General features: G+C 51.4%; 12 protein-coding genes across 12 annotated transcripts; 5 read left to right on the forward strand and 7 right to left on the reverse strand.

Moving 5' to 3' along the window:
- Nucleotides 1–314: 314 nt before the first annotated feature.
- N7515_009808 (phytanoyl-CoA dioxygenase family protein) lies at nt 315–1291 on the forward strand (the record flags this gene model as incomplete). The annotated part of the gene is made up of 2 exons (XM_056670551.1): nt 315–488; nt 548–1291. The coding sequence occupies 2 exons, from the start codon at nt 315–317 to the stop codon at nt 1289–1291; spliced, it is 918 nt and encodes a 305-aa protein (XP_056516924.1).
- An 879-nt stretch (nt 1292–2170) lies between these two features.
- N7515_009809 (PEX28-32 family peroxisomal membrane protein) lies at nt 2171–4014 on the reverse strand (the record flags this gene model as incomplete). Its single annotated transcript, XM_056670552.1, has 3 exons — nt 2171–2680; nt 2735–3951; nt 4002–4014. 3 exons carry the CDS (start codon nt 4012–4014, stop codon nt 2171–2173), a joined length of 1740 nt encoding a protein of 579 aa, XP_056516925.1.
- A 414-nt stretch (nt 4015–4428) lies between these two features.
- N7515_009810 (import motor complex subunit PAM16) lies at nt 4429–4905 on the forward strand (the record flags this gene model as incomplete). Its single annotated transcript, XM_056670553.1, has 2 exons — nt 4429–4431; nt 4501–4905. The coding sequence occupies 2 exons, from the start codon at nt 4429–4431 to the stop codon at nt 4903–4905; spliced, it is 408 nt and encodes a 135-aa protein (XP_056516926.1).
- A 782-nt stretch (nt 4906–5687) lies between these two features.
- On the forward strand, nt 5688–7145 carry N7515_009811 (D-arabinose 1-dehydrogenase (NAD(P)(+)) ARA2; the record flags this gene model as incomplete). The annotated part of the gene is made up of 1 exon (XM_056670554.1): nt 5688–7145. The coding sequence occupies one exon, from the start codon at nt 5688–5690 to the stop codon at nt 7143–7145; it is 1458 nt and encodes a 485-aa protein (XP_056516927.1).
- A 1082-nt stretch (nt 7146–8227) lies between these two features.
- Nucleotides 8228–10454, reverse strand: N7515_009812 (putative topoisomerase family protein TRF4; the record flags this gene model as incomplete). Its single annotated transcript, XM_056670555.1, has 3 exons — nt 8228–8905; nt 8962–9652; nt 9706–10454. 3 exons carry the CDS (start codon nt 10452–10454, stop codon nt 8228–8230), a joined length of 2118 nt encoding a protein of 705 aa, XP_056516928.1.
- Nucleotides 10455–10660: 206 nt separating this feature from the next.
- N7515_009813 (uncharacterized protein) lies at nt 10661–10974 on the forward strand (the record flags this gene model as incomplete). The annotated part of the gene is made up of 2 exons (XM_056670556.1): nt 10661–10687; nt 10789–10974. 2 exons carry the CDS (start codon nt 10661–10663, stop codon nt 10972–10974), a joined length of 213 nt encoding a protein of 70 aa, XP_056516929.1.
- Nucleotides 10975–15830: 4856 nt separating this feature from the next.
- N7515_009814 (uncharacterized protein) lies at nt 15831–17730 on the reverse strand (the record flags this gene model as incomplete). The annotated part of the gene is made up of 3 exons (XM_056670557.1): nt 15831–16476; nt 16520–17498; nt 17631–17730. 3 exons carry the CDS (start codon nt 17728–17730, stop codon nt 15831–15833), a joined length of 1725 nt encoding a protein of 574 aa, XP_056516930.1.
- A 168-nt stretch (nt 17731–17898) lies between these two features.
- N7515_009815 (Zinc finger RING/FYVE/PHD-type) lies at nt 17899–18987 on the forward strand (the record flags this gene model as incomplete). The annotated part of the gene is made up of 3 exons (XM_056670558.1): nt 17899–17918; nt 17982–18468; nt 18532–18987. The coding sequence occupies 3 exons, from the start codon at nt 17899–17901 to the stop codon at nt 18985–18987; spliced, it is 963 nt and encodes a 320-aa protein (XP_056516931.1).
- Nucleotides 18988–19288: 301 nt separating this feature from the next.
- On the reverse strand, nt 19289–20683 carry N7515_009816 (mitochondrial 54S ribosomal mL50 protein; the record flags this gene model as incomplete). The annotated part of the gene is made up of 4 exons (XM_056670559.1): nt 19289–19627; nt 19684–20077; nt 20171–20498; nt 20524–20683. The coding sequence occupies 4 exons, from the start codon at nt 20681–20683 to the stop codon at nt 19289–19291; spliced, it is 1221 nt and encodes a 406-aa protein (XP_056516932.1).
- A 350-nt stretch (nt 20684–21033) lies between these two features.
- Nucleotides 21034–22275, reverse strand: N7515_009817 (thiolase family protein; the record flags this gene model as incomplete). The annotated part of the gene is made up of 1 exon (XM_056670560.1): nt 21034–22275. One exon carries the CDS (start codon nt 22273–22275, stop codon nt 21034–21036), a length of 1242 nt encoding a protein of 413 aa, XP_056516933.1.
- Nucleotides 22276–22954: 679 nt separating this feature from the next.
- N7515_009818 (uncharacterized protein) lies at nt 22955–23917 on the reverse strand (the record flags this gene model as incomplete). Its single annotated transcript, XM_056670561.1, has 2 exons — nt 22955–23743; nt 23795–23917. The coding sequence occupies 2 exons, from the start codon at nt 23915–23917 to the stop codon at nt 22955–22957; spliced, it is 912 nt and encodes a 303-aa protein (XP_056516934.1).
- A 285-nt stretch (nt 23918–24202) lies between these two features.
- On the reverse strand, nt 24203–25485 carry N7515_009819 (uncharacterized protein; the record flags this gene model as incomplete). Its single annotated transcript, XM_056670562.1, has 2 exons — nt 24203–24895; nt 25480–25485. 2 exons carry the CDS (start codon nt 25483–25485, stop codon nt 24203–24205), a joined length of 699 nt encoding a protein of 232 aa, XP_056516935.1.
- Between the last annotated feature and the right edge of the window lie 596 nt (nt 25486–26081).

Here is a 26081-nt window from a genome sequence, read left to right on the forward strand (position 1 = left end):
TCATTGGTCACATTGTCAGGTAATCGATCTGATAGACTGATTCCCCGCTCGGCGCTATCTTGCTCATCCTCCCAGAGCCCCAGACCCGATCGGCCGTTATCGCCAAAAATGCGGAGAAAAAAACGCCGGGCTTGACAACGGCTCCACCTGCCAGGTAAGACCTCGGATATGATATCGGGGGGTTCTTATACTCGATGAGGGTAATCAGGTGAACGTACGATATAGAGCAGTTGAAGAGGAATCGATATTATTTAAGAGGGCTCTCAAGTCACAGTCAAGGTCATCACAACATCTACAATCTCGTATAAATTACAATGGCCGTTAAAGAACCCATCGTCCAGCGCATTGAGCGCACTGATGTGCCCGCTATCATTCAAGCTATCATCGAAGATGGTTGCGTTATTATCAAGAACTTCACCGACCTCGAGACCATCGAGAAGGTCAATGCAGAAACAAAGCCCTACATTGATGCGGACAAGCCGTGGAAGGTAAGTCATCAACTTCCCCTCGGATTAGGCACTGAAGAACCACATCTAACATCAACCAGGGCGATCTATTCCCACCCGAGACTCGACGCTGCTCCAATCTCGTCGGCCGCAGCAAGACAGCCCGAGAGCAATGGATCGTCGACCCGCTCATCAAGACTCTCACTTCCAAGTTCGTAGACAAGACCACCACGAACTTCTACGGCGAAACCAAGCACACCTACACCAGCGAAGCCATCTGCTCAATCGCCATGACCTTCGACGTCGGCCCCGGCGCCAAAGCCCAACGCCTGCACCGCGACGACAAGAACTTCCACGTCGACCACGAAGACCAAACCGCCACCGGCTACCGCGTCGGCTCCGACGTCATGATGGCCTTTATGATCCCCGGCGTCAAGACTACAGTCGAGAACGGCGCCACCATCGCCATTCCCGGTAGCCACCTTTGGGGCGCTGACCGGGCGCCCAAGCAGCACGAGGCTGTCCCGGCGCTGATGGAGCCGACTGATTGCTGGGTTATGTTGGGCGGACTGTATCACGCCGGTGGCGCTAATGTCACCGAGAGTGAGCGCAGAACTCTGCATGGCATGTTCTTTGCGCGCGGATACTTCCGCCAGGAGGAGAATGCGTATCTCGCTAATTCGACCGAAGAGGTGCTGTCTTGGGCACCGGAGGCGCAGAAGATTATGGGATACGAGCTGTCGAGTCCTAATATTGGGTTTGTGAATTTCAAGACCCCGCTGCAGTATATGCGGGGTGTGGAGATTGATGCATTTGGGGATTTCGACCCCTCACAGGAGAAGTAGGCTAGTAGCGGGGAAGTTTGATTCAGCGATATAGTTCTTACTGCGTATAGGAGTTAATGAAGTGAATGTCCATTGAGTATCAAGTCCACTGTTACTATTCAATAGTAAGGTAAGCATTGCCGACAATAAAGATAACCAGGGGAGTGGCAACTTGGTTATTGTTTTCTTGAAGCAGTAAACACCACACTTGGTGGGTTATCTAGACTTGGCGTAACGGCCTCCTCGTGATCACAATATCGGGGCTGTGTGAGGCTTGGCGATACCAATGGTCATACCATGCCAAGTACATTCAAGCGAAGATCGATTCCTTTGAGATAATCTGATTCCAATGAGGTCCGAATTGTGGAGCGATGGCGCCAAACCGCCACTACATAGTCAGAACGCCCTATGTCGCCCCACTTGGTCGAGAGCTCCGAACTTGCTGATAGGGACCAGCTGATTCCTTCGTGGGTGGGACAAACCGGGTGTCCACTTGGGGAGGCGTAGATGCATGGGCACAGCGATAGGGGCAAAGAGGAGGCAAAATGATGGACAGGGTGAGAGGATGGGAGGAAGAAGGGCCGATAGGTCTTCTGATAGGAACTATTGATTCAATACTATTGAATTTGAGGGAGGACATGACTCGCGTAAATATTGAGGCGCTAAACCTTAAGACAAAACACTAACCCGAAAAGGCAATCTAGTCCGATGCTCACATTGTTCAACTACAGGGTGGAACTCACATCTTTAAAGGTGATTCACAGGTCCTCGATTTATATACTACAAACCATAGGGATATAGAGGAACCCCCCAACCACAGATCCAACATCGTACCCCCCGGTAGCAAGTCGCAGAAGCCATAACGAAAGAGTCGCATATTATGTGAAAGTCAAAACGCAATCAACTCAGCCCCATATTCACTTCATCGCTGAGTCCCCATTCCCTTTCTGCCCTCTCCGTCCCACCAGCAGCCCTAGTCGACCATCGGTCAAGATGGTCCTGCGAGTTGGCAATGTCCTTGTCGCGCAGGCTGGCACTGTCACTAGTCGCCACACTTCCTTCGCGGGCATGGTGATGTTGGCGGGGATTGTTGATGCTGATAGGCTGTGAGGCGCCTGCACTTGAGCCCGTGGCACGCCCACTGTCAACGTCATCGGTAGCCTGCTCTTTTCCTGGGCCCTTGCTACCGCTGAACCAGCGGCGACGATGGGATGAATTGGTAGACGCGGCGATGCTCTGTGCATCGGCGTTACCGGACTCTTTTTCCCTCGACAGGGCTCTGGCAAGTCCAGACATGTTTTCTTCATCGGTGCCTGCTGGCGAGACCTCTGCTAACTCAGCGTCGCGGTACCACTTGCGTCGGCGGGTATAGCGATCCCAGCCGTCTTGACCGCGGCGTCCGTCATTCCACTAAGATCTGTTAGCAAACGATACAATGAACCTCATAGAAAGCACATAACCAACCTTATTATCATAGTAAATCCATCCCTCGCCGGTTGACCCCTTCGAGTCGGACTTTCCGTTAAAGTTGTCCGCTCCTTCGATGCGCCACTCGCTGCCCTCCACCCAACGCCATTTGGCATCTCCCGTTTGGACCTCTGGTAGTTCGAAGGAATCCTTGGCCGACACGGGATTCATATGCTCGTCTGTCCAGGGAGCACGTTCAGTCGGGAACAGCGAGTATGTCCACCCAATGCCCAACCAGCGTCGCTGATTCTCATACACCACGAAAGTAAACCGCACACCCGCGTTCGTTCCGCGGCGCCGAGTCGAAATGTTCAGGCCTTGACTTTGACCCTTGGCTTGGACCTGAGCCTGGGCCTTCTGTTGTTGGTCCGAAATACCCCCGAACGAGAGGCCCGTCGCGGCGGCACAGAGCCGACGCACTCCTCGAGACCGCCACAAAATGGATCGGGAGACCCTGGCAGGCCGGGAATGGTATGTCAGAAGGATAGTGCCGACGGCCATGACGACGCGGCGCGTGGTGAGCAGATAGAACGGGGGTAGAGTTAGAAGGATCCAAACAGGAGTGACCAAGAGGATACGGATGAATAGAGCCGTCAGCGCAGGTCTGGTAGTCGCGGATGTGGGCGTGCGCTGGGTAGAGAGGAAATCGGTGAGGTCGAGTAAGGGCTCAAGGAGGATATTGCATCTTGTTGTGAAGATGCGGAGGGTATCAACAATCTCATCAAGACTCTTCTGATGACGCAGTGAGCTATCCTGAGCAAGCTTTCTTTTGTGTTTTTCGCCCGTCGATGCTGTCGATGATAGAGGCGAGTAACGTCGCCCGTACATGCCGAGGATCAAGGCGACCACGACCAGGATCGGTCCTGCCCACAGAATGACAACATCGCTATATAACACGATCATCCAGAATGAAGCCACCAGCAGAAAGCTCTGCCATGGGTCTCCTGAGGTCCATGATAGGAGACCAGCGAGTTTGTTCAGGGGGAGAAGGAACGGGTGCGAGTAGGCTAGGGCTCGCGTGATAGCGGGTGGTGTAGCCACCAACAAAGGCGATTTTCGATGCACGATGACACTGGATCGTTGGCGCGAGGTCAAGGCCGAGCCGGTAATCGTCGATGGAGAGAAAGCTGCGACGGTCGGCGGTTGGGAATCCGACTGGCCAAGATCCTGGGCGTTCGTTGAGGGTGCCATGGAATCTATCCACGGAATATCGTCTGTCTTCAGTCAGTGACTGGGTTCTTGAAGGGAATTGACATGTACATACCAAGGGCTGCCATCCAATTATGGACATATCATAGAAAAGATAGTCTGCTCATCCTTTCTGGGACGAGTGAGGTTTATATGATCGTTCGTCATGTTCGGTCCAAGATCTGCGGGGAGATCGGGTTGGGCATGTGACTCTCGGTAGCAAACTGTCATGTTGAATATGAATGTTTTGGCAACTTTTGGGCATATCAAAAGGACCTTTAAATACAAAAAGTATTTTCTGAGTATACAATAACCATTACATATAGTCTACGAAAATAACATGACCTTGATAATCCATAGCTACTTTGTATATCACCGTCTTCCTTCACCCCGTGCCTGGAGCTCTGTCCCGAGGACTAAAACCCGCCGAAAATTTTCCCCTTCACATCTTCTTCCTCCACATATACACCCGTGATCGCCAACCCCTACGGCATTTCTCCAACATGGTATGTCCATTGATATAATTACTTCACCATCAAATAAAAGGAAATAAATCTAATTATCTCCATCCCCAGGCCCACCGCATCGTCTCTCAAGTCGTCGTGACCGGAGCCCGGGTCTTCGGCCGCGCCTTCGCCGAAGCCTACAAACAAGCCCAGGCGTCCGGAAAATATGCCGCTCATCAAAAGAAATCCGGTGGCTCCTCCACAACCTCCAGCGTGACCATCGAAGAGGCCTGCAAAATCCTGAACGTCAAGCCCCCAGCCAGCGGCGAACACGATCTCGAACACATCATGTCCCGATTCAAGAAGCTGTTCGATACCAACAACCCGGAAAAGGGCGGCAGTTTCTACCTGCAGAGCAAGATCCTGCGTGCGCGTGAACGGTTAGAAATGGAGTTCCGCGAGGCCGAGCGCAAGGCCGTGCATGACAAGGAATTGAAGGAAGGATGGAACCCCAAGGTCTACAAGGACAAATGATCCTGCACAACGGTGCGGTTCGCCGGGTTTCCGGTCTCCATACGAGTTTATCACCCGCCTTCCTGCAACTGGAGCCTTCGATTTCGACTGCCTTCGCTTTTTCGATCTGCTCGTCCGTTTCTTGTTTTGGCATAGCATGGCGTTTTGGATTATTGGGGAAAGACGCGTTTATTTCCTAGATTGCGGTCTTTCTCTTTGAGAGTTCTAGATGGGATCCCCGAATCCCTTGGATATCATCTCCTGTCGGAGGTGGGAATGTCATTTCCATCTCCGATCTCATTGACCTTTCGGTCTGTGTATATCATCTGTGATGCGCCGCGTTTCCTTGACCTTCTCCACTCTATCCCGGAAAGGATTCATGTACAATATCATATACTTGCATTAACCTGTGTGATGTCCGGTCTATAATCATTTACCTTTGTTTTGTACATAAACATGTAGCCAGGTACGAATGACTTGACATTTACTTTTTTTGCCACCGCCGGTTGTGCAGGAACAACCTCACTTCATCTTTGTACACAGTACAGCCATCGAAGAATATATCGGCTTGGCAACAGAAGTCACTCAAACATGGGATTGAGGAAACGTACCTCATAGCCCAAGCTCAATCAATCGTATGTCCCGATCTGGAGGCGATGTAATCCCCGCCATGGCGCCATCCGGAGCGGAGCCGAAATGGTGTTTTTTTTTGTATTAGCAATCTAAGCATTTGCGCTTTCCCAACCCTCTTTACCAATTGATCGTTTCCCAGAAGATACCCTTGAATCCATATCTACAAGCCCATGACCGTCGACAAGATCACCGCAAAAGAAACAATGCGCCCCTCAACCCCGCTGTCAGCGGCTCTCCCCCCGCTCATAATGGGCACCGCAACCTTCAACAACCAATACAACGCCGACCCATTCGCCCTCCCAACGACCGAACTCGTCCAGCGTGCCCTATCACGCGGTATCCGCGCCTTCGACACATCCCCCTACTACGGCCCAGCCGAAGAACTTCTCGGCCGCGCCCTCGCAACCGAAACCGTACAAAGCAACTACCCCCGCAACACCTACCACCTCCTCACAAAGGTCGGCCGCATAGCAAGCTCCACATTCGACTACTCCCCAACCTGGATCAGACACAGCGTGCGCCGCAGCCTCCGCCGCCTACACACAGACTACCTAGACGTCGTCTACTGCCACGACGTGGAATTCGTGACACCGGCAGAAGTCCTCACAGCCGTGCGCGAGCTGCGCCGTCTCCGCGATGAAGAAGGCATCCTGCGCTACGTCGGTATCTCCGGATACCCAGTCGACACGCTAAGCGATCTCGCGGAGCTGGTGCTGCGCGAGACGGGCGAGCCGCTCGATATCGTCATGTCGTATGCCAACTTCACGCTGCAGAATACACGGCTGCATTCGCATGCCTTGCCTAGGCTGGTTGCTGCTGGTGTCGATGTCGTGCCTAATGCCTCGGTGCTGGGCATGGGTCTGCTGCGTCGTGATGGCGTGCCGATCGGTTCCATGGGCGATTTCCATCCTGCGCCTGATGCCCTGCGCACGGCTATTCGTGGTGCTTCGGAGTGTGCTTCGCGGCATGGAGAGAAGCTCGAGGTGGTCGCTATCCGCTTTGCGCTGGAGTCGTGGCTGCGGCTTGGTGCAAGGGCTGGGGTCCTTGGTGCGCCGCTTGCGCGTGCGGCGGACGCTGACCCTGGGTTCTTGTCGGCTGCTACGATGGGCACGGGGAAGAGGCTGGGGGTTAGTGTCATGGGCGTTAGCAATTTTGCCGAGCTGGACGAGACTTTGCGCGTCTGGCACAGTATTGTCGACGGATTAGAGAATTGGCGCGAGGAGGATGAAGAGTCACTTTTCGATATCACGTTGAAATCGACTGAGCGGTCGGATTCCAAACCGGATGCTCTTATGGGTGTTGTCCCCACGGCATCGAACACCAGTATGCTCACGCCCCAGGAGGGTCTCGTTACGGATCGTGCGTGGTCCCATGCGCGCGGCGTTCGTATCCTTGAACTCGCACGAGAGATTCGGGGTGTCATCGGCAGAGAGTGGGTTGATTATGTTTGGGATAGTCCGTCACCGGACTTTGTGAACTTCATACCTGAGGATCATATCGCCACTTTGCAGAAGATTGAAGCTGAGCAAAGGGCAGGCGGGAAGATGGAGCTCCCAATATCTGATACTACGATTAGCGAGACCCCTATGCTGACCCCGCCGTCAGATGCGGAGAAGCAGATTGCATAGATATAACTACGAACAGACTCATGAATGCATAATGTACCTACATGTACTGTAAATGTAGGCCTATGGCGTCTTCCAATGTTACAGTGGTGATTCGTGCCTTCCTTTTCTACGTGTTTAGCTTCCCGCATGATTGTACAAGCATAAAACAAACGTCTACAGGCAGGAGCCATGGACTCCGGACAACACTGGGAAAGAGCCAAGGATTCGATATTGGACAGAAAGTGTAGTGACATGCGAGATGCTCGGGGATTATTGGCTGGGCACCATTTGGAGCATGCTGCATCTGGCCCCGATTCTACCGACAATCTCCTCGGGATCACATCCCGTGCCATCCTTTATGGGCACGTGCGCGCGACAAAGTTCCTGATAGTGATCCGCAGGCAAGACATGCACCAGTGTCAAACGGGGGAAACAGGAAGCTGAGCTCTACACTAGGTGCTCGAGTCCTCTCTCAGAATTCGCAAGTAGCGCGTTCTGAGTGAGGAGAGAGGCAGGGAAGGGGGAGGGAAAGGGAAAGAATAATAAAAGCCGACAAACATGATTGCCGTTGATTTTCATTGTAATCAGTACAAGTAAAAAAACTAGGTGCTTGTCGTGGTGGTCACAGGAGTCGGGAATTAGTCGAGGGGCCGGATTGACTTGCACTGACGTGAAAACGAGTGAGGTTTCGAGATTGCTTGAGAGTAATCATTGAGGTCGGTTCTTAATCAATGAAGATCGAGAACGTACTTTAGATGATAACCTCAGTCAACTGCAACCAAGAACAGGTTAACGTAATCTGTCCAAGTCAAGATCCAGGAGAGAAACCAATAGTCACCGTTTTGGCCTCAGCCCACAATGAATGAAGATTTCTCCCCCCTCACATCCGAGGACAGAGGCATCGAGTTTTGCCTAAACATATGAGAAGATATTCAATGAGCCACCATATCACCAGTGCAATCAGCACTGCATTCCTCCTCTTCCCCGCGAGCAAATCACCAAACCATTCGAAGTAAGGGGTATCATACAAAAATATCATACAAACAGAAACCAAAAAAAAGTCGTCACGGGCGTCGAAACGGAGCTTAACGGCATGCTGACATCTAACCGATAAGCTTCTCCCTGGCATCCAAGTCAGCCAGCATCTGCTCATCAGTCTCATAGCCTGCATGGCGGCGAGCTTGGCTGAGACTAAGAGTATTCGGGACTCTTTCCAGATCGGGCCTCAGGCGTTTGAGCCTGGCAGCACGCTCTTGACACGCCTGGCGCCGTGTCTCTCCCCTTCGCAATCGAGCCGACTTTTCTTCCTTCTTGGTGGGCTCCTCGTCAGAGGAGATGTTTTCTGGCTCCGATCGCGTGCCCTTCGAACTCGCGCTGGCCTTCGTGGAAGCCTTCTTGGCGGGATTAGGTACCTTGGGCGCAAGCACCTCGCGCTTAGGAGGAGGTCCGGCAGGCAACGGCGGCGGGGGGACAAAGGCTTCGTCGGCCGGCGGAGGAGGAGGCGCCCGGTAACGAGCGAACCTCTCTTCCGTCATAAACACATGGCGAAGTTGGTAACGCTGTTCAAGATATTCATCAAAGTTCGCGGCAATGATAGGTTCTAGGATGCTCTGATTGGGGCCTTGGACAAGTGCCAGGTACTGCATGCGTTTCTTCAGGGCATCGAAAGCTTGGCCAAAGGTTCTGAGGATCAATTCGACCTCCTTTGTACCGCCCGATATGTCATTGTCGGGATTGTTGGGATCTTGAATAGTGAGACGATCAGGGTTTCCAAAGTATTTCTGTTAGTGCGGGTCAGCTGGCGAATCGACAGTCATGGGAACAAATATTCACTCACCTTGGTGAAATAGCCAGGGGGATCCATCCGAATCGCCATCGTCTCGTAGGGGAAATTGAGCCCGTACAAGGAGAAAAAATCCAGCAATATGCTCCCCAGATTTGGCTCCACATGGCCCTGGGGAAGATGCTGTAGAAGGCTCGTAACCAAGCAAGTGATCGAAAATCCTCCGAGACCACCAGTTGGGACTTCGTTGAGGCCGCGAATCAGTAAGAACTGCTTGATCACGGCCAAGATCACCGGCATCATAGGATACTGCGCCTTCCATTTCTTGAATGTCTCATTGGCGAGCAAGCCACTGTCGTTATCGAAAGACAAATCGACCCGCAATCCAGTGAGCTTGTCAACATACTTCAGGATGGGTACTCGAGCAGAGGCAATGCACTCGATCGAGTTGGGAACAGCAATGTTCAAGTCCCTTAGGAAGGCTGAAAAAGAGTAGATCTGGCCCTTTCTCTCTCCGAAGTGTCGGACTCCCGAGCGCCTGAATTGCGGCGACAGCAATACTAAATCAATATCGGCCGTTGGCAAGTAGAGACCTGAGGCAAATGAGCCAAAAGGCTTGATTTCAGCACCAGGGTATCGGCTCCGAAACGCGATCTCCAAGCGGTTGACAAGATCCGTGCGCACGATGTCTTCGAAATAGTGTGGCTTCACCCAGTGATAGAAACTGAGGATCTCGTTGTGCAATCTAAGTCACATGTTAGAGAGAAAACAGAAAGGAAGGTAGCCCTAAGTACTGACTGTGTTCCGACGTGTAAAGTAGATGGCGTGCCCTCAAACCAAGGCGTGCCGATCTTTTGTGAGAGTGGTCTCCACTGGTCGATAATTGAACCATCGTAATTGAATCTGCTCGCAGGCTTTCCAGTCTTCCTGGAGTATCCTTTGATTTCATCGTCTCGGGTTCGCTTTCGGCTTGCGATGGCGGAATCTAACCCTTCCAAAGCCCTCGGTCCTCGGGGAGCATTGTTGGGAGCGTTGCTCTGGGGCATATCTGATTCATTCTCCATGCCGAGAGAAATGAAGTCTGAGTTCTGCTTGACAGCGTCTGTCTCGTCCACCTTGGAGGCAACTTCAAGTCTTGCTTTGCGAATCAACTTGACAACATCCACCCGTTTGTTTGTCACTTCAGCTGGAGGGGGCAGTGCGGTGTAGGGGTCGGGATTCGACCATTTAGGTGCAGGAACAGATGTCTCGATATCCTGGGCTCCATCCAAACCGAAACCGAGGGCACGTTTCTTGCGCGGTCGCTCGTCGTCAGAATCGTCAGATATGTCCATTTCCACCTCTTCGCTATCGCTCAAAGAGGCAAGAGGTGCAAATTTGAGGTTGGACTTTGAATCGCCAGACAAGAGTTCCGGCGCGCTTTCCATCCTCGTCGATAACAACGGTCGGTCCGCGGTGGCAGGTTTCTGGTACCGGAACGTGAACTCATGTCTTGGTCGGGAACCGCGCTGGTTCGAGTTTCCTCTGAACTGGAATGGAGGAGGCATGGCTTACAAGTAGCTGATTCTCAGCTGGAATGCAGACACAAGTAGGGCAAGAAAGTGATCAGAAATGCCCTAACGCGCGGAAAAAAAAGATTCGGCGAAATACTGCTGCGTGGTGAAGGCGGTGACGAAAGTTGTGAATGATGAAGGCGGTGACGAAGTTGAGTTGCGAATGCCCTTGGTTTTCTATTTATGTCGAAAATGTGACAATGTCTGAGGAACAGCTGAACAAGCAGGTACGTTGAATGTACCTTCCGAATATAGTTCATGACTTTGCTATGTTTGTTCTTTCCCCCTCTGAATATACTTTCATCCCACCTTCCAAACGATGAATCAGGTCCGGTTGCACCGCCATCTCTGCAAAACTGACCCGGCTGGTCGCCCAATCCAACCAGTCCTCGGCCCTAGCACCATTCGCCTGGAGCAATCCGACACTCACATCGAGCAGCAGCGGCCTCTCTTCACAATGCCAGAATACAGTAGCACCACAACAGCCGCAGAACTCTCTATATACCTCTGGTGAGCTGTTATATCGTCGCATAGTACCTGCCTCAAACGTGAGCGGTGTCCCGTCTGCATTGAGGATGTTGGATTTCGGCACAAAGGCCCATGCCTGCAGGGGAAATCCACTGCTCATTCGACAGGTGTTACAGGCACAGATTCCTGCGAGATACTTTGTATCTTTTTGACGCAGCCACCATTTTATATCGTGCGGATTCGCCCCCGACCCAGTGTGATATGGGACCAGGAGATCTGGCCAAGGTGAAGTTGCTTGAAAGGATGATTTGTCAGGCTTGGTGATATTCAAGTCAATTCCTCCACACAGACATTGTACTCTCAAACGCTGAGTAGTTGGTGGGATTTCGGCTGGTTCTACTCGTTCTTGGTTGTAGCTTTCGAGTCCGGTTGGAGTATGTAACCTGCAACCTGTGACTGTGGACTTTGTTCCAGTGAGAAATCCACTGAGTCCACCGTCACGAGTATCGCTGCTTTGCCAGTGCTCAATCACTTGTATTTGTGGAACGTCCTTTGCTAACAATCCCGATGCAACCATATACTGTCCACCGGGCTGCAGTCGAACGTAGATGTGGGCACCACATGTATTACAGAAGAAACGGCTAACGTGATTGGACTGTCGGTATTCCCGGAGGCCATCTAGGCTGGGTGGTTCATGCTGAAGGAAGTAATACGATGAAGCCAGTTGCCCAGTCACCGCGCGACAGCTGTTGCAATGGCACAGTTGGAGTTTAGAATGGTTGACATCAGAGTGCAACTGGACCGATGTCGATACACTTCCGCATAAGCAAGCTATAGAGGTCATGATTTGAGGACCTAGCTCCTTATCAAGTAAAATAGCAGTGCGTTGGCTATGTGCTCAAGCGGGGATTGCAGAAATGTGCTCGTCAGTGTCAGGTGAGAAGAGGAGCAAGGTCAATGGCTCAAAGAAATGTTAAAGTCACGAGTATATAAGCTCCCGCTTATCCCGGTCCTTCCCTCCTCTTTCTCCCTTCTTCCCCCACCCACAACCATACACTATACCTATATATTACCTTCAAGTCTTCACTTGTCTTCCACCAAAACATTCAAAATGAGTAAGTACTTCCTTAATGTTGTTCATGACTTCTCCGGCCTCTGAAGAACCGCGCTTTGCCCCGTCCTGATCCGATCTCGGGATGGCGGGGTCATAGCGGGGTAAACAATCGTGTCCATCTTTGCAGCACTCACTTTTGCTCGATGCTGACCACGATGATAGGCGACCACGGATGCACCTGCGGCTCTTCTTGCCAGTGCCCTGCCGGCTCTTGCAACTGCCCTGTACGTGATATCACTCCCTGTCTCCCTGTTACCCCTCTTCGATGACGTCTGGCTGATCGGAACCCCTCACTCCGCTTAGAAGAAATAAATCATCATTTTGCCATGGCATTCACGATGAATCAGTTTGAAATCACGTTGCGGAAGGAGGAGTAATGGCGTGCACATGAATTGAGGATATCTGTAGCCGACAGCCCTTCGGTTGAGCTATACCGATGCACGTAAAACAATGAGAATAGGAAGGACAGTTTGCCATATTCAACGATATGCGGTTATTTGACCACTTTTATTCTTCGTAGAACCAGTACCTTGTGGGCAGATCCAATCTTTGGGTCTTCCAGGTCGGTGGGGGTCGACCTTGGGAGCTCAACGGCCTGTATGACATGCTGAGATCTTCAGAGAATATCCCCGATGGAGATTTGTACATACATGGTACGGTAGTATAGACATTGACGTGTACCTACATCGTACAGGACACCTACACACACATATGCATGGCCAAGATCACAAAGTGGGAATACTTCGGAAGCTGGGCGAGTGGTTTCTGCGTTTCATAGTACTATCAGGCATCCTTCCCAACCCAACCACACAGACCACTGGCGATCGTCTGAAGCATCGTCACATTGCTCAGATGTGGGAGTATCCTCCCCGGTTCTGAGCAATCTGATTTGGTCTCCGCGGCTCTTCACAGTTTGCCAATGCGCCTTTTTGTTCCTCGAGATCAAACATTCTTATGAGACCCCGACACCTGGGACCACAAGTCAGACCCAGAAGACTTAAAAAGCGGGACCAAATGCTGCACGAGGCCAAGAAGAGTAGTATCCGATCGAAGCCAATCACCATCTTTATGCACCTCGGAGGTCTGCGATATGCTTTGGTAACTTCAAGATTCCAACGTGCAGCCTCTCCACTTTCTTGGTCTCTGCTGGATTGCCTTTCTTCCTCGAATTCGAAGAGGTTCCAATGTGCTCGCTTACAAAGTTACATGGAGCCCAAACATTTCCCACGTTTCAAGACTATCGGACCCGCTACAGCGAAGATGCTGATACCTCGAGGTTATCGGATTTCGCCTTTGACCGAGGAATAACTAACTACACAGTGGAGAACATCTTACATGCCCGTTTCTCCTCTGCATCAATATCTATCATACTATTGCATTTGCGACAATCTCATGCCTCTTCAACCCATACTACCGTTGTACAACAAGCCCCGAAGTATGCAGACAAAATTCCTACCTACCAGTTAGCCTCGCTGTCACACACTAAGACAAATACCCCAAAGTAATCAAGAAAAACACGGAACTCGAAACAACTTGGCACTCCACCTGGTGGACATGTACATGCATTTCAAGTAAGCCAAAGCTTACCAATGAGGCCCAAAAGCGCCCCTCCTCCCAAGGTCCACACGTGCAAACACTTGGCCGCAGAGGCTCCCACCGCGATATTCCAATCCTACGCCGCTGCAGGCGCTGGAAATTTCACTCTTGGCTCCTCCCCAGTTGAATAAGATGCACAACATACTTTGTACTTCCCTGTTGTAGTCGTTACAGCAAAGTACACATATTCCATCCATATACCCCATGGTGGGCATAGACATGTGTATGACTGTATGAGATAATAAGAGGCCCGTCCCGAAAGCTGTGGATCAAATAATGCAGATCAACTTCGTGCCCGAAACGATGAAGGGTTTTTGGGTTTAAATAACGCATTCATGGGAATGGGATAGCGTTGTGACTTGTGAGTTACACGTATACGCAGCATGTTGCTATAGTCAACAACTGTATACATCCACAAAGGTATCAACCCACATATAGTAATCAGCAACTTGGATCTAGTTGGAATTAGAAGCAAATAAACCCCTACATCGGTATAGTACAGACATTAATTCCCGCATCCAGCAAAGCATACATCGTTAACAACGCATACAACGACCTAACAAGTAATAACCACTCCACATGGAAGTAAACCCTGCGCCCATTCCTAGTTCTAGTGCAGCCCTGACCCATACCAACCACGTTGTTCGCATGAACCCGGCCCGAGCTGCAATCAGATCTACACGCCTGAAGCCTGATCAAGCGAACCCATCCTACTATGCCGTATGTATGGGCTTGGCCATACCGAGCAAACACCGTGGAGACGGGGGCGCATGCAGCTAGACAACCAAAGACCAAGATCGGAAAGGATTCAAACACCCCTCTAACAATCTATGCGCCATGTTCGCCCGAGAGGGGAGTTACACTTCTCTCCTCTCTATTGGAAGATTTGGCACAGGCAGAACCCGATAGGCCCCGCTTTATTGGCGAGCGTTAGAGTGAGGTACTGTCCTCGTACCATCGCAACAGCGCATAGCGCGTGAGGAAGAAAACGGAGATAGATGATAGGTGGGATGCATGAAGTGGGTTTGTATGAGGGGGGTCAGAAGTGGGATGCCAGCAAATACATGGGCTCATTTGACTCGCCCACGCGATGAGATGGGGTGTTTACGGACGGGGCAGGTTGAGTCCTTGACTGCACTGTTGTTAGGATTGGATGGAAGGCGCATGATAAGCGCATATGTGGGAATAGTAAGTATTATCTTACAGGATGCTGGTTCATATGTCATAAGTTGATGGAAACTTGGCTTCAGACAGAGAGGTATAAAGTAGGCCTCAAATTCCTTTCTCTGGCCTTTCTTTTCTTCTCTACCCCGAGCCGTTTTATATCCAAAGCCCAACTATCTTCAAAGCTTTTCAAGGTTTCTTACCTACCACATCTACATTCATCATGTCTCCCTGCACCTGCAACTGCTGCTCTGGCGAGTGCAGCTCCTGCTCTTGCGAGTCCTGCAAGGTATGTTGTGCTTGGTTCTTTATGTTCTATAACTACCCTTTTGGGAAGCATCGGACCATGGGATGAATGATTCTAACTATATCCTTTCTAGCACTAAGCCGGCTCAGAGGCCTTCGTCACCGCCATCCTCCTCCTATACAACTTATACCAGACCCGGACTCCCACTGCTAGCCAGATAGCTGGGATACGGTGTCTTGCCTTGTCAAGCTGTGATGTTCTGTTGTGATCATCCGAGATGATTGTATGCTAGGATCCGGGGAGAACAGGGCCTGGAGCCTTGTGGATGGGGTGTCGGTTTTATAGATGCAGATCTGATCTCGTGTACGTTCTTGTGACTTAGTTAGGCCAAGTGCTATATACAGCTATATGCTGCTTTTTCTGTGATTTGCATCTTTCGTACTCCGTATAGGTATCATCTACTCTAGGAAATGACAGTCATCCGGCGGCGAGCATCCCGAGACAATTCACTGCCTATGGCAGATCTTGGCCAAGTCGGGTGACTTGTTTGGGTGACATCCGTGCTCCGAGACTCTAGATGTAAGCAAATGAAGGATAGAGCGGGGATGCTCATCTAGATTATAACAGCTTCGGCCAATTGACGAAGGTCCTCGACACGTCTGATGAAAGCAATAGGAAACATAAGCGCTCAGACGGCAATGGATTCCAACTAATGGTATGCATATGAAAAACACAATCCAACAAGTAGCTATGCAACATCAGATGTAAATCGAAAACAAAATCACAGCTCATCTTTCGAGCGTGGCGTATCCGCCTCCTCGCCACCAACACAAGCGGCCGGCGAGGTAACAAGCATGGCATACACGCACTTCTCCTCTTCAGCCGTCTTCAGAATCTTGTTCTCCTCACCACATTCCAGAATGACCTTGGTCGACCGGCTAGGCCCATTCCAGCAGGACTGGCCACGATCGTACTCGAGTGTGATCTTCTCGATGTTGATGACCTCGCCAGCCTCGTTGACCTCTTCGACGCTTGTGGATCCTATCTTCGAAAACTTGCCCATGGACACGGAGCTGCCTCCCTTCCTCTGGTTCTGCCTCGTTGATTCGAGGAAGCAGTGCTCGTACGTGTACTCGCCCGCATCGTGGGAAATGCATACGCCCTTGAGTGCGCGGAAGATGGAGGCGGGACCGTAGTCCTGTTCGAGGTCGGCGCGCTGATCGCGGAGCTTGTTCTTGAGATCGGTGAGAGAGTCTTGGGCAGACTTGAGTGCGTCGCGTGCCTCGGTCACAGCCTTGGATTCAGTAGAGGGGTCCTCGTTGGTCTTGGGCAGGATGCCGTTGTCTTCGAGGAAGCTCCTAGCTGAAGCGACCTTGTCTTCAATGAAGCTGACCAGTGATGGGGAAGATAAGCTGCCAACTTGTATACTGTAGTTGTCAGTTAGTTGGCTGTCCTTGGTGGCCACCTCACAAAATAGCATGTAGTAGCTTACCTAGATCTGAGTCATTGCAACCATCCTCTGCGCTTTCCCAGTGCTCCCAGTTAACACCGTTGTCTGAGCCATCGGGCTTGGCAATTTCATCCAAGTCACGCTCCGCAGCACCATTCACACCCTCAGCACCCTGCTCGCGGGCAGCGTAGTCCTCGTAGCTGCGGACAGCACGTTTGACACCCTCATCGTTGAAGTTGGGGTTATATTCCACCTTGACCTTAGCCAGAATATCCTCCAGTTCCTTCACCCTCTCACGGGCTTCATCCCGCTGGCGACGCACATCCACCAAGGCATTGCGCAGCTCCTCAACACGGCCCTTGGCAAGGTTAGCAAGGGCATTGACCTTGCCTTTACCCTTGCCCTGCCCTGTACGGACGACCTTTCGGTCCTGCTCCTGGGCGAGCTTCAGGGCAGCCTCGAGATTCTCTTCCTTGACCTCGGCTCCTTGAATCTCAGCCTCTAGGCTGACGATATGATCTTTGATTTCCTGCTGCTGGCGACCAGCATCGACAAGAAGATCCTTCTTCTTCCTCAAGGCAGCAGTCATGGACTTCTGTGTCTGCTCTTCGTGTTTGCGCCACTGCTTGCCGATCTCCTTGCACCGGTCTTCACACTTCGTACCTCCGACACGAGCCCACTCATCGCTACCATCGCAGCACTGCTCATAATCGCAGATGCCATCGTTGACACGTTGGAACGGAACGTACGATGGCCGGTGGCCCTTATTTTTGCAGTAGAATCCCGGGAGCGCGAGCGCGACGTCCAGATCGCTATTCCCCGGCCTGTCGGCTACCGTCAGCGGCGAATTGCGCGAGATGTGTGAGCATGCAGCCGTGCCGGGCTCGTCGCTTCCGTCCGGACAGTCGCAGAAATCATCGTTGACTGCCGAGAAGGGGATTTTGATCGACGGGTTCGAGATACAGGTGAATGTGGTCGAGTCCTGGTAGAATTTGGCAACTTAGAATTCCATATTAGCATACTATTCAACAGAAAGAATCAATTGCCTTTCGTAGATCACTGTCGTCCGAACTCGCTGCGGAAACACTACATAACAATATGGGTGGATCTAGTCTGGGTCCAGGTACTCACATTCTGGGCCCACGCCACGGGGGCGGGCAGGCTTGTCACTGCTAGCCTGGGCCGTCGACGCAGCGGCAGCCAGCAACAAGAATGACTCCACAAGTCTCATGGTTGAGGCATTGAGCTTTGTTTGTGGAGGTGCGGAGAGAGCTTCTGGCCAGTTGTTGATAGCGGGCCCCGAATCGGGCCCGAATCTAATCAGTGCTGAGTCAGCGCTATCTTTCCATTGCGTCTTTATCGTGGCGAGTGGGCAACATTCCTCAACTGTATCGCCAACATGGGTAATGATGGTGGAAGGTAGGTGGTCGCTGAATTCGGTGTTTTTATATACTGGCTATCTGCTAACACAATGCTTTCTAGTATCCCGACGCGCCGCGAGCTCGTCCGCGAAGCAGCCCGCGCCCCGAGCACGGCGCAAGTAAAAGAAACCCAGCGCGAACAGCAAGAACACTGCTGGACCACCTGTCCGCTCTCGCACAAGTCTTTGGTCCGACCGATAGTCTCTGACTCCGTCGGTAATCTATACAACAAGGACGCTATACTCCAGTTCCTGCTCCCCGGCGACGACGTCGAGGGCATCAGCTCCAAGGCCGACTGTGAGGAGATCTTGTGCGGGCGAGTAAAGTCGCTGCGCGATGTGGTTGAGATGAAGTTCGAGGTCGACACCGAGCTCACGGAGCACCCGAGCGGCCGTGCTTTTGCGCCCCGCGAGCGCCGCGAGGGCTGGATTTGCCCGATCACCGCGAAGGCGTTGGGGCCGAGTGTGAAGTCTGTGTACCTGGTGCCGTGTGGCCATGTCTTTTCAGAGGAAGCTATTCGGCAGCTCAAGGGGGATAAGTGCTTACAGGTAAGAATGGTTCCTTCTTGTCTACAGTTGGAGATAGTTCCTGACATCTATGACTTTTATCAGTGCAACGAATCATACACCGAAGACAATATCATTCCGATCTTGACGACGAAAAAAGAAGATAAACAGCGTCTGATCGCGCGCGGCCACAAACTCGCCGAACAGGGTCTCACACACTCGCTTAAGAAAGCTCCCGGTTCAAAGAAGCGCAAGAAGCAAGCGAGCGCCGAGGGCGCGGCTGATGCCGCAGAGCCTGCTGGGTCGGATCCGTCTAAGGAGCCCTCTGACTCTAAGGGTAGAAGCAATACTTCCACGCCGGTGCCTGCCAATGCTGCTAGCAATGGAATTAAGAATGCTGCTACTTCCTCGCTCACTGCTCGTGTGTTGGCGGAGGAGGAAGAGAAGAAGAAGCGCCGGAAGTTGATGGGCCGCAATGAGAATATTGACAGCCTTTTCTCTAAGAAGGATGGGGGGTCGAAGAATCGCGATTTCATGACCCGAGGATTCTCCATTTCATGACCTGAGCGATTCCTATCTTGCGGTGCATGGGTCGCTCGTTGAGGGGGAGTTTCATGTTTGGAGTTTATGGGGCCTTTGCTTTTCTTCATCGATTGACGGTGACTACGACGTTGTATGCTGGACAGGAAAACAGGTAGCATGCCGACCTTGACGAAAATAACATCAATCTCCAATATTACGGAAATAGAAATATGAGAATGAAACCAGAAAATGCAATCCAATCAATAATTCTCTAATGTACAGAAGATTGCTCTCATATAAAGGGGAAAGACGCTCCCAGCATTCTACATAAATTCAAGACCTAAGCAGCCACAGTCTTAGGCCTTTTCCAGCGCGATATTTTCTGGCCCAAAGGCTTGTTGATCAAACCATTCTGGTAGAGTGTAGAGACAATGAGCTTCTTGCGGCCGAAGTCTTCATCGATGTGGTGACGAGTCTGGCGGACATCGGCGATCTTGACATTGGGCAATTCAGCCGCGCCATTCTTGTCCATGATCTCGTGGAGAGTCACGGGGTTCAATCTGACAGTCTTTTTGCGGAGGGACTCCTGCTGACTGAAGACCTTTCCGACTGTGTTGGAAGACGTAATGACGGAGTCAGAGATGCGCTCGCCGGTCAACTCGGAGAGTCGGGAGAAGAACTAAGATGTGACTGTTAGAAAACTGGCCAGATAGAAGAGTGAGGGAGTTAACGAACAGCGAACTTGACAGTCCCATCATCAAGCGGCAAGGACTTGAGGCTGTGCCCCTTGGTTTCCGCACCGTAGATGGAGTTCTCGAGCTTGCCGGCGCTCTTCAATTCCTCAATGCGTTTCTGGAAATCGGCCTCCTCAAGTTCCGGCGAGACAGACTTCTGTGCGGTGAGAAGGAGTCTCTCCATTGTTGTGTTGTTAGGGAACCGGAGACGGTCACCCCATTGTCCAGCCTCGCCTTCGAATTTGCATGACTTGATACTGGCTCGAATCACGCGCGCGCGGAAGGCCTCGTTGCGGGAAGTGAGCGGGAGCCCGAGAATCTGGTTCAATCCCATCTCAACGGCGGCCTGATGAACAGCCTCTCTCAGTGGAAGAGCATTTTCATTGGCGTACCATCTATACCAATCAAAATGGACATAGTCAGTAAAACGTACCGCGAATGCCATGCCGAGATGCAATAGCCTCAAATCGACTCAAGATCAAACATACGCTTTAACGACATCCGTTTTCTTGTTCTGGCCCTTAAGACGCCATGCATCCTCCGGCAGATAACCAATCTTAGGCATTCCCTCCCAGGTCAAGTTCTCCACCTCCACGTTCTCCGGTGCTTCAACACCCTTCGACAGACTGAACCCTTCATCTTCCTGCTTTTCCGGGGCAGGTTCGGAACCGGGCATAAGCTGACTTCCAGAGTACGGGTCTGCTGGGCCAGGGGGCTGATCTGTGCCCCAAAGCTTGCGCCGAGTGCGCTCGAGAATTCCGGGGGATTCGGAGGCGTAGCAGCGGACTTGGTTCAGCGGCGAGATACGGGGTGTGGCTTGAATTCGACAGCTGGAACAGACGAATCTTGCCTCCCGCAATGGGAGGCGCATTGATGGGCGCATTGCTGAGTGTGGGCGCGTGTGCTGTTTGAAGCGTCGAACCGGCGGAGTTTGGCTGGGACGGAGAAACAAATTCGAGAAAGGCGCAGGTCACGTGCTTGGTGATCTGGATGCTTGGCATTTTGGTCTACACAGTAAACTCGGCACTGATTTCTCGTAAAAGGAATGGTTCACATTGAAATTTCATATTACAATTTGTCCAATGGGCTGCTTTAAGCTTTTGTCTGATTTCCTTAGTAATTAGTTACTGTTACTACATGTAGTCAAGTGCAATTGACCCTGATTGTTTGGCGTAGAAAACCCCTACACAGTAGATCTCCAAGATCACCAACTAGAGTCACGTAAAATTTGAAAGGAAAGAAGAGAGTTATTTATAATTATGCGAACTGTATATACACATGCACCGCTGATACCATACTACCAATCAAGGGCAGATAAAACTATTGACATTGTGAAAGAGCAACTGACAGATCACTCGCGGACGAACATGCCCGCCATACCCATACCAGTACCGATGCACATGCTGATAACACCGATCTCCTGGCCACTGCGCTCCAACTCAGGCAGCAAAGTAGCCAGCTGGCGAGCACCGGTCGCACCGAGCGGGTGACCGATAGCAATAGCACCACCGTTAGGGTTAACCTTAGCCTCGTCAATGCCAAGCTTGCGAACACTGTAGAGCGCCTGCGAGGCGAAAGCCTCGTTGATCTCCCAAATACCGACTTCGGGAACCTTGACATCAAGAGCCTGCAGAAGCTTGGGGATAGCAACAGCAGGGCCGACACCCATCTCGTCGGGGGCACAGCCCGCAACAGCAGACGCGACCCAGCGCGCCTTGATGGAGCCAGACAGACCAAGCTCCTCGGCGGTAGAGCGGCGCATCAACAGCGCGGCGGCAGCACCATCGCTGACCTGCGAGCTGTTGCCGGCCGTGCTGGCGCCGGTAGGCGAGAATGCGGGCTTCAGGGCACTAACCTTCTCGAGCGACAGACCGTGACGAATTCCATCGTCCTTAGTGACAGTCACATCCTTGGCGGGGGCATCGGGGTTCTCGGGATCGAGGGTCTTGGTGGTGACGGGGATGATCTCGGAGTCGAAGCGGCCAGCCTTCTGCGCAGCAGAGGCCTTGGCGTGCGACTCAACGGCGAAGGCGTCCTGGTCGGCGCGGGACACGCCGTAGCGGGATGCGACATTCTCCGAGGTAATGCCCATGGGCATGATGCAGTCACGCGCATCCTTGGAATAGGACTCCTTCAACTCGGGCCAGAGGACTGTGGGGATGGCGCGGGAGCCGTAGTTGCGGGTCATGGACTCCATGCCACCGCCGATACCGACATTGATGGCGCCGGCGCGGATGCCGTTTGCGATCGTTGTGATCGCTGCCAGGCCGGAGGAGCATTGGCGGTTGATGGTGTTGAAGGGGACGGAGTGAGGGAAGCCGGCGTGGATCTGGGCCATGCGGCCGGCTTTGGCGCCGCCGAGTTCTTGCAGGACGGAGCCGATGAGGACATCGTCAATCTGGGCGGGGTCGAGGTTCGGGTTGGCCTTCAGTGTGGCTTGTAGCACGCTGGCGAGCAGCTCTTCGGGGTAGGCATCTTTGAAGCCGCCCTTCTTGGCGCGAGTGACGGGTGTGCGCAACGAGGACAGGATGACAATGTCGTTGGGAGACTTCTGGAGCACCTGGCGGAGGCCGCGGGGAATTGGGGAGGCCATTACTGGGTATGTATTATTTTGATGGATCGCTCAGGATAAGTTGCGACTGTAGGGTATTTCCGATCTTTCTCGACGCTGTCAGTTTGGTGTCAAGGAATCCGATCGGGGGGCATATACTTACATCTATACAATATGCAGCGCAGATGCGAGAAAGAGAAGAATAAATTAGCAAAACACCCAGAGGCCCACCCCGTCTCCGGGACTTCAAGACTTCATATAGGAATTTGCCGGGCGAGATTCCGGGGTCGGAGGTAGTTCGGTCGCCCCAGTCCCGGCACTGAAGATCGGCTAAGCGGTTTCCCGGAAGTGTGGGGAAAGAACTTGGCTGAATCTTCCTTTTATCACCTACGTTACTAGTCCTCCTTGTCCATGACTACAATATCTCCAACGACTAATACTATGATACTGCAACACCTTACTGGCAGTCTCTAGCCCTCATATCCCACCTCTGACCTGGGGAGACTCCAGTGCAACTCCCAGTCCCAGGGCCAGGGCAGATTTTCGGATGCTTATTATCCAGTTCCGATCGGAACTTTGGAGCCGGCTACCAAGCCAAGGACAGAAGCGGGAGCATTGCCGGCACAGATATCTGTATTGAGCTTGCATATCATGATATCAGCAGATAAAACTGAGAACTAACTAGGAATAAACTTGATGAGTTTATGGATGGTTCCCTTGCTCAACGAGCCGACCTCAAAGCTAGCTTCGTCGAATACCGTGCCTCCTGGTTTTCCTCCTTGGACACAAGCCAGAACTTGATCTGAATGTCCTTATCAAGCACGTTAATAGCATCTTCCAAGGCCTTGAACAATTCAGCGTTTGCAACCGGAGCACCCTTGCAAGTCTTCCATCCATTCCTCTTCCACTTGAGTAGCCACTTCGTCAGGCCAAGGACCACGTACTCGGAGTCCATCTTAATGACCAACGTACTCAGCGGGCGGGGAAACTTGCCCTCGCGCATCAGTTTCATATTTTCGTCGACGAGGGCAATTGCATGACGCAACGCCCGCAGGCAGGCGTTCAACTCCGCGTTTTGCTTTGTATGCTTGTCCTCGCGCGAAATCAACTCGCAGCTATTTGCGCAATTGCCGTCGCCATACCAGAGTCCAATGGCCGAGCGCGTTGTGTTCCCTTCAGTTACACACTCTCCATGGACACCGATAATGAGTGTGTCCTCATGACCTTCATATTGGTTGCAGCGCAGGCATTTAGTTTTGGAATGGGGACAGGCAAGACAGACCCACGAGCCAACGTTGACTTGGATTTCCTCTGTGGTGAGGAGAGGGTATACAAGCCCGGGGATAAAGAGACGATCTGCCATGACTATGTACTCGGCCATTTTGTCGTACGCGAAAGTTTCAGGGTCGATAATTTCTTTGGCTCCTGGAAGAAGGCTATGTTCAGTCCCTCTGTGCACGCACCCATGGAATATCTGATGCAATGTTCTTGGATCCATAAGTCCATGATGCTGGCTGTGTGTCAGTTAGATCAAAGTAGTGAGTACATGATCAGTGCGAACCTGGGGTGTGTGTGCAGTTGGGTGTGGCGCTTGGGCCACTTCATGTGTACCGGACGGTTTGGCCTTTCTCTGGTTTGCCTGCACGGCGTTACCAGGAATAGAACCTGGTGATTTCGAGGGCATTTTGGTTGCGAGAGGCACTTCGAAGTGAGAGATGGAAGTCTCAGACTGGGAATTATCCAGAGAGTTGGAGATGAGTCCAGGAAAATGAGAAGCAAAGAGTATCGGATGTAAGTAATTCCTAGAGCACTGACTTCTTAAGTGCATTCCACCTTCCATTGAGGAACAAAACGAACAAACAAAGTTGCACGTTGCCCTTCAAGTTTGTTTACATACAAATGTCTTTGTGTGTGTTTGCAGGAGACTCTCATAGTTTGTTCTCGTTTATTCAGGCTATCTAATTCAGACCTAGAGTGTAAAATAATCCGCATTTCTGGACTTTATATAGTCCAGAATAGCAGTACTATACCGATAGAAATCGTTAATAGTGATGGTTTCAACCGGATCTTCAATGGCATTTAGCTCGTTGTCTTTGACCAAAATGAAGACGCTCAGTTCAGGTATCTCCGCAAGTTCCGAAAGCATCGCTTCTAGAGGGTAGTAAGGGGGGAGATTTCCGTTAAGAGCACAGATCGCTCGGTATTGGCGTTTCAAAGTGCGGAGGAACTCTTCGCTCGTCGTAAATTGGCTGCGTGAAAGTTTCCTGAAGCTATGCACAGCTGCTTTCAAAGCTCCGTGGGTTTGACTCTTCATGTGCTTCTTGACTTCAGCAATAAAGTCATCGGCAAAATCCGTAGGTGTTCCACGAGCCTCAATCTCCTGTAATAGTGCAGGGTCCATACTGCTTGATAGCCATTCACGCACTTGTAAGGAGAGCGATCTCCATTTCTCGACGTTGGGATCGCTGGGATATGGCCAGGGTATGTTTGTGTTGATCAGGTTGTGAAGGTTATGGCCCCGTAAAGTTCTCTCGGCCTTGTTGATCCATGCGTGTAGGTCGACTCGGTGTTTCAGGGGTGGTGTGATTGTGTCTGGGTTAAAACTTCCTATGTCCGGAAGGTCAACACCCTGATCCTCGACAATAGTGTCTTGACGGTCTTGCTTTGAGTGTCAGTCCCTGCTTAGTTTGTTTGGCTGCGAGGCAGCATGTTGAGAAGAGGATTCAGCCATTTTAGCTGATATCGAAAGTGAATCGACAAGATAGCACCAGGGAAATATGCTATTTGTCAAGATTCAAAGGGATCAGGTCTTGGTACTTGATGAAAGGATAGACCTTGATAATGAATCAATAGAGTCTTTGATAGGCAAATGGATTTGTTAATGGAGGCAAAGGGGAAAAAAGTGGGCATCATAACCTGTTGGGAGGCTACGAAACTAGGGGAAAATCAGGAAGAAACCGATGAAACTATGGAAAGCAGGCTGCTTATAAGCCTCAATAACAAAGAGGGCAAACTATGAGAGCCTCCTGCAAACACAGAGACATTTGCATGTCAACAAAGTTGAAGGATAAACCGAACCGTAGGTAGGGCCGAGCCAGGAGAACTATGCCTACACAAGCATAAGGGCATAAGTCCATGAACTCTGAGTCTATATCTAGTCATATGACTCCCAAGCACATCTAACATTGACATTGTTAGCTGTCTTAATTATTTAGCCACTTTCGGCTAAAAGCCGACAAAGCATACAGCCATTGGCCTCTACTGGAATGATATCGCCGACGGAAACCCGAGACTCAATCGGTCAAGGTGGCGTTCGGTCTTCAGCTAGTAGAGGCGGGAACTCGTTGATGCTCCTGGGGATTACCCAGCCTTGAGTATGAGCTGAGCTCAGATGGACACCCTCGCCGAGGTGATGTAAGGGGACTCGGGGGAGGAATTAAGTTGTTCAAAGTTTGGGGAAGAAGAGAACGTATCAGATATAGCACAAGCCACGATTACGAAGGTTAGAGATGACTATGAGTACTGCCTCCTTGATCCTGACTATTCCTTTTATTCCGTACTGTGTTATGTCTAGTTACCCCGTACTTTGATAGGACACATAATCCGAGCTTCCCTCTGTCCAATCAGATACCTCGTATAGTGTGCCAGGTACCACATACATCAAGAACATAGTACTACAGCATATCACCATGATTGCATTGCAGGAGTCAGGTAAGATGATCACAGTTCAGTATGACACCAGCAAGTACACAGCCGGAGATGCAGGTGAGCAATTTCCCTAAAAATAATACAATAAGCAGACATCGTCCTTTTTGTACATTCGCAGGCTGGTGATTGGATGACTCCCA

The sequence above is a fragment of the Penicillium bovifimosum genome, assembly GCF_028826915.1.
Source record: "Penicillium bovifimosum strain IBT 22155 chromosome Unknown utg000008l_segment0_segment0, whole genome shotgun sequence".
Classification (NCBI taxonomy): Eukaryota; Fungi; Ascomycota; class Eurotiomycetes; order Eurotiales; family Aspergillaceae; genus Penicillium; species Penicillium bovifimosum.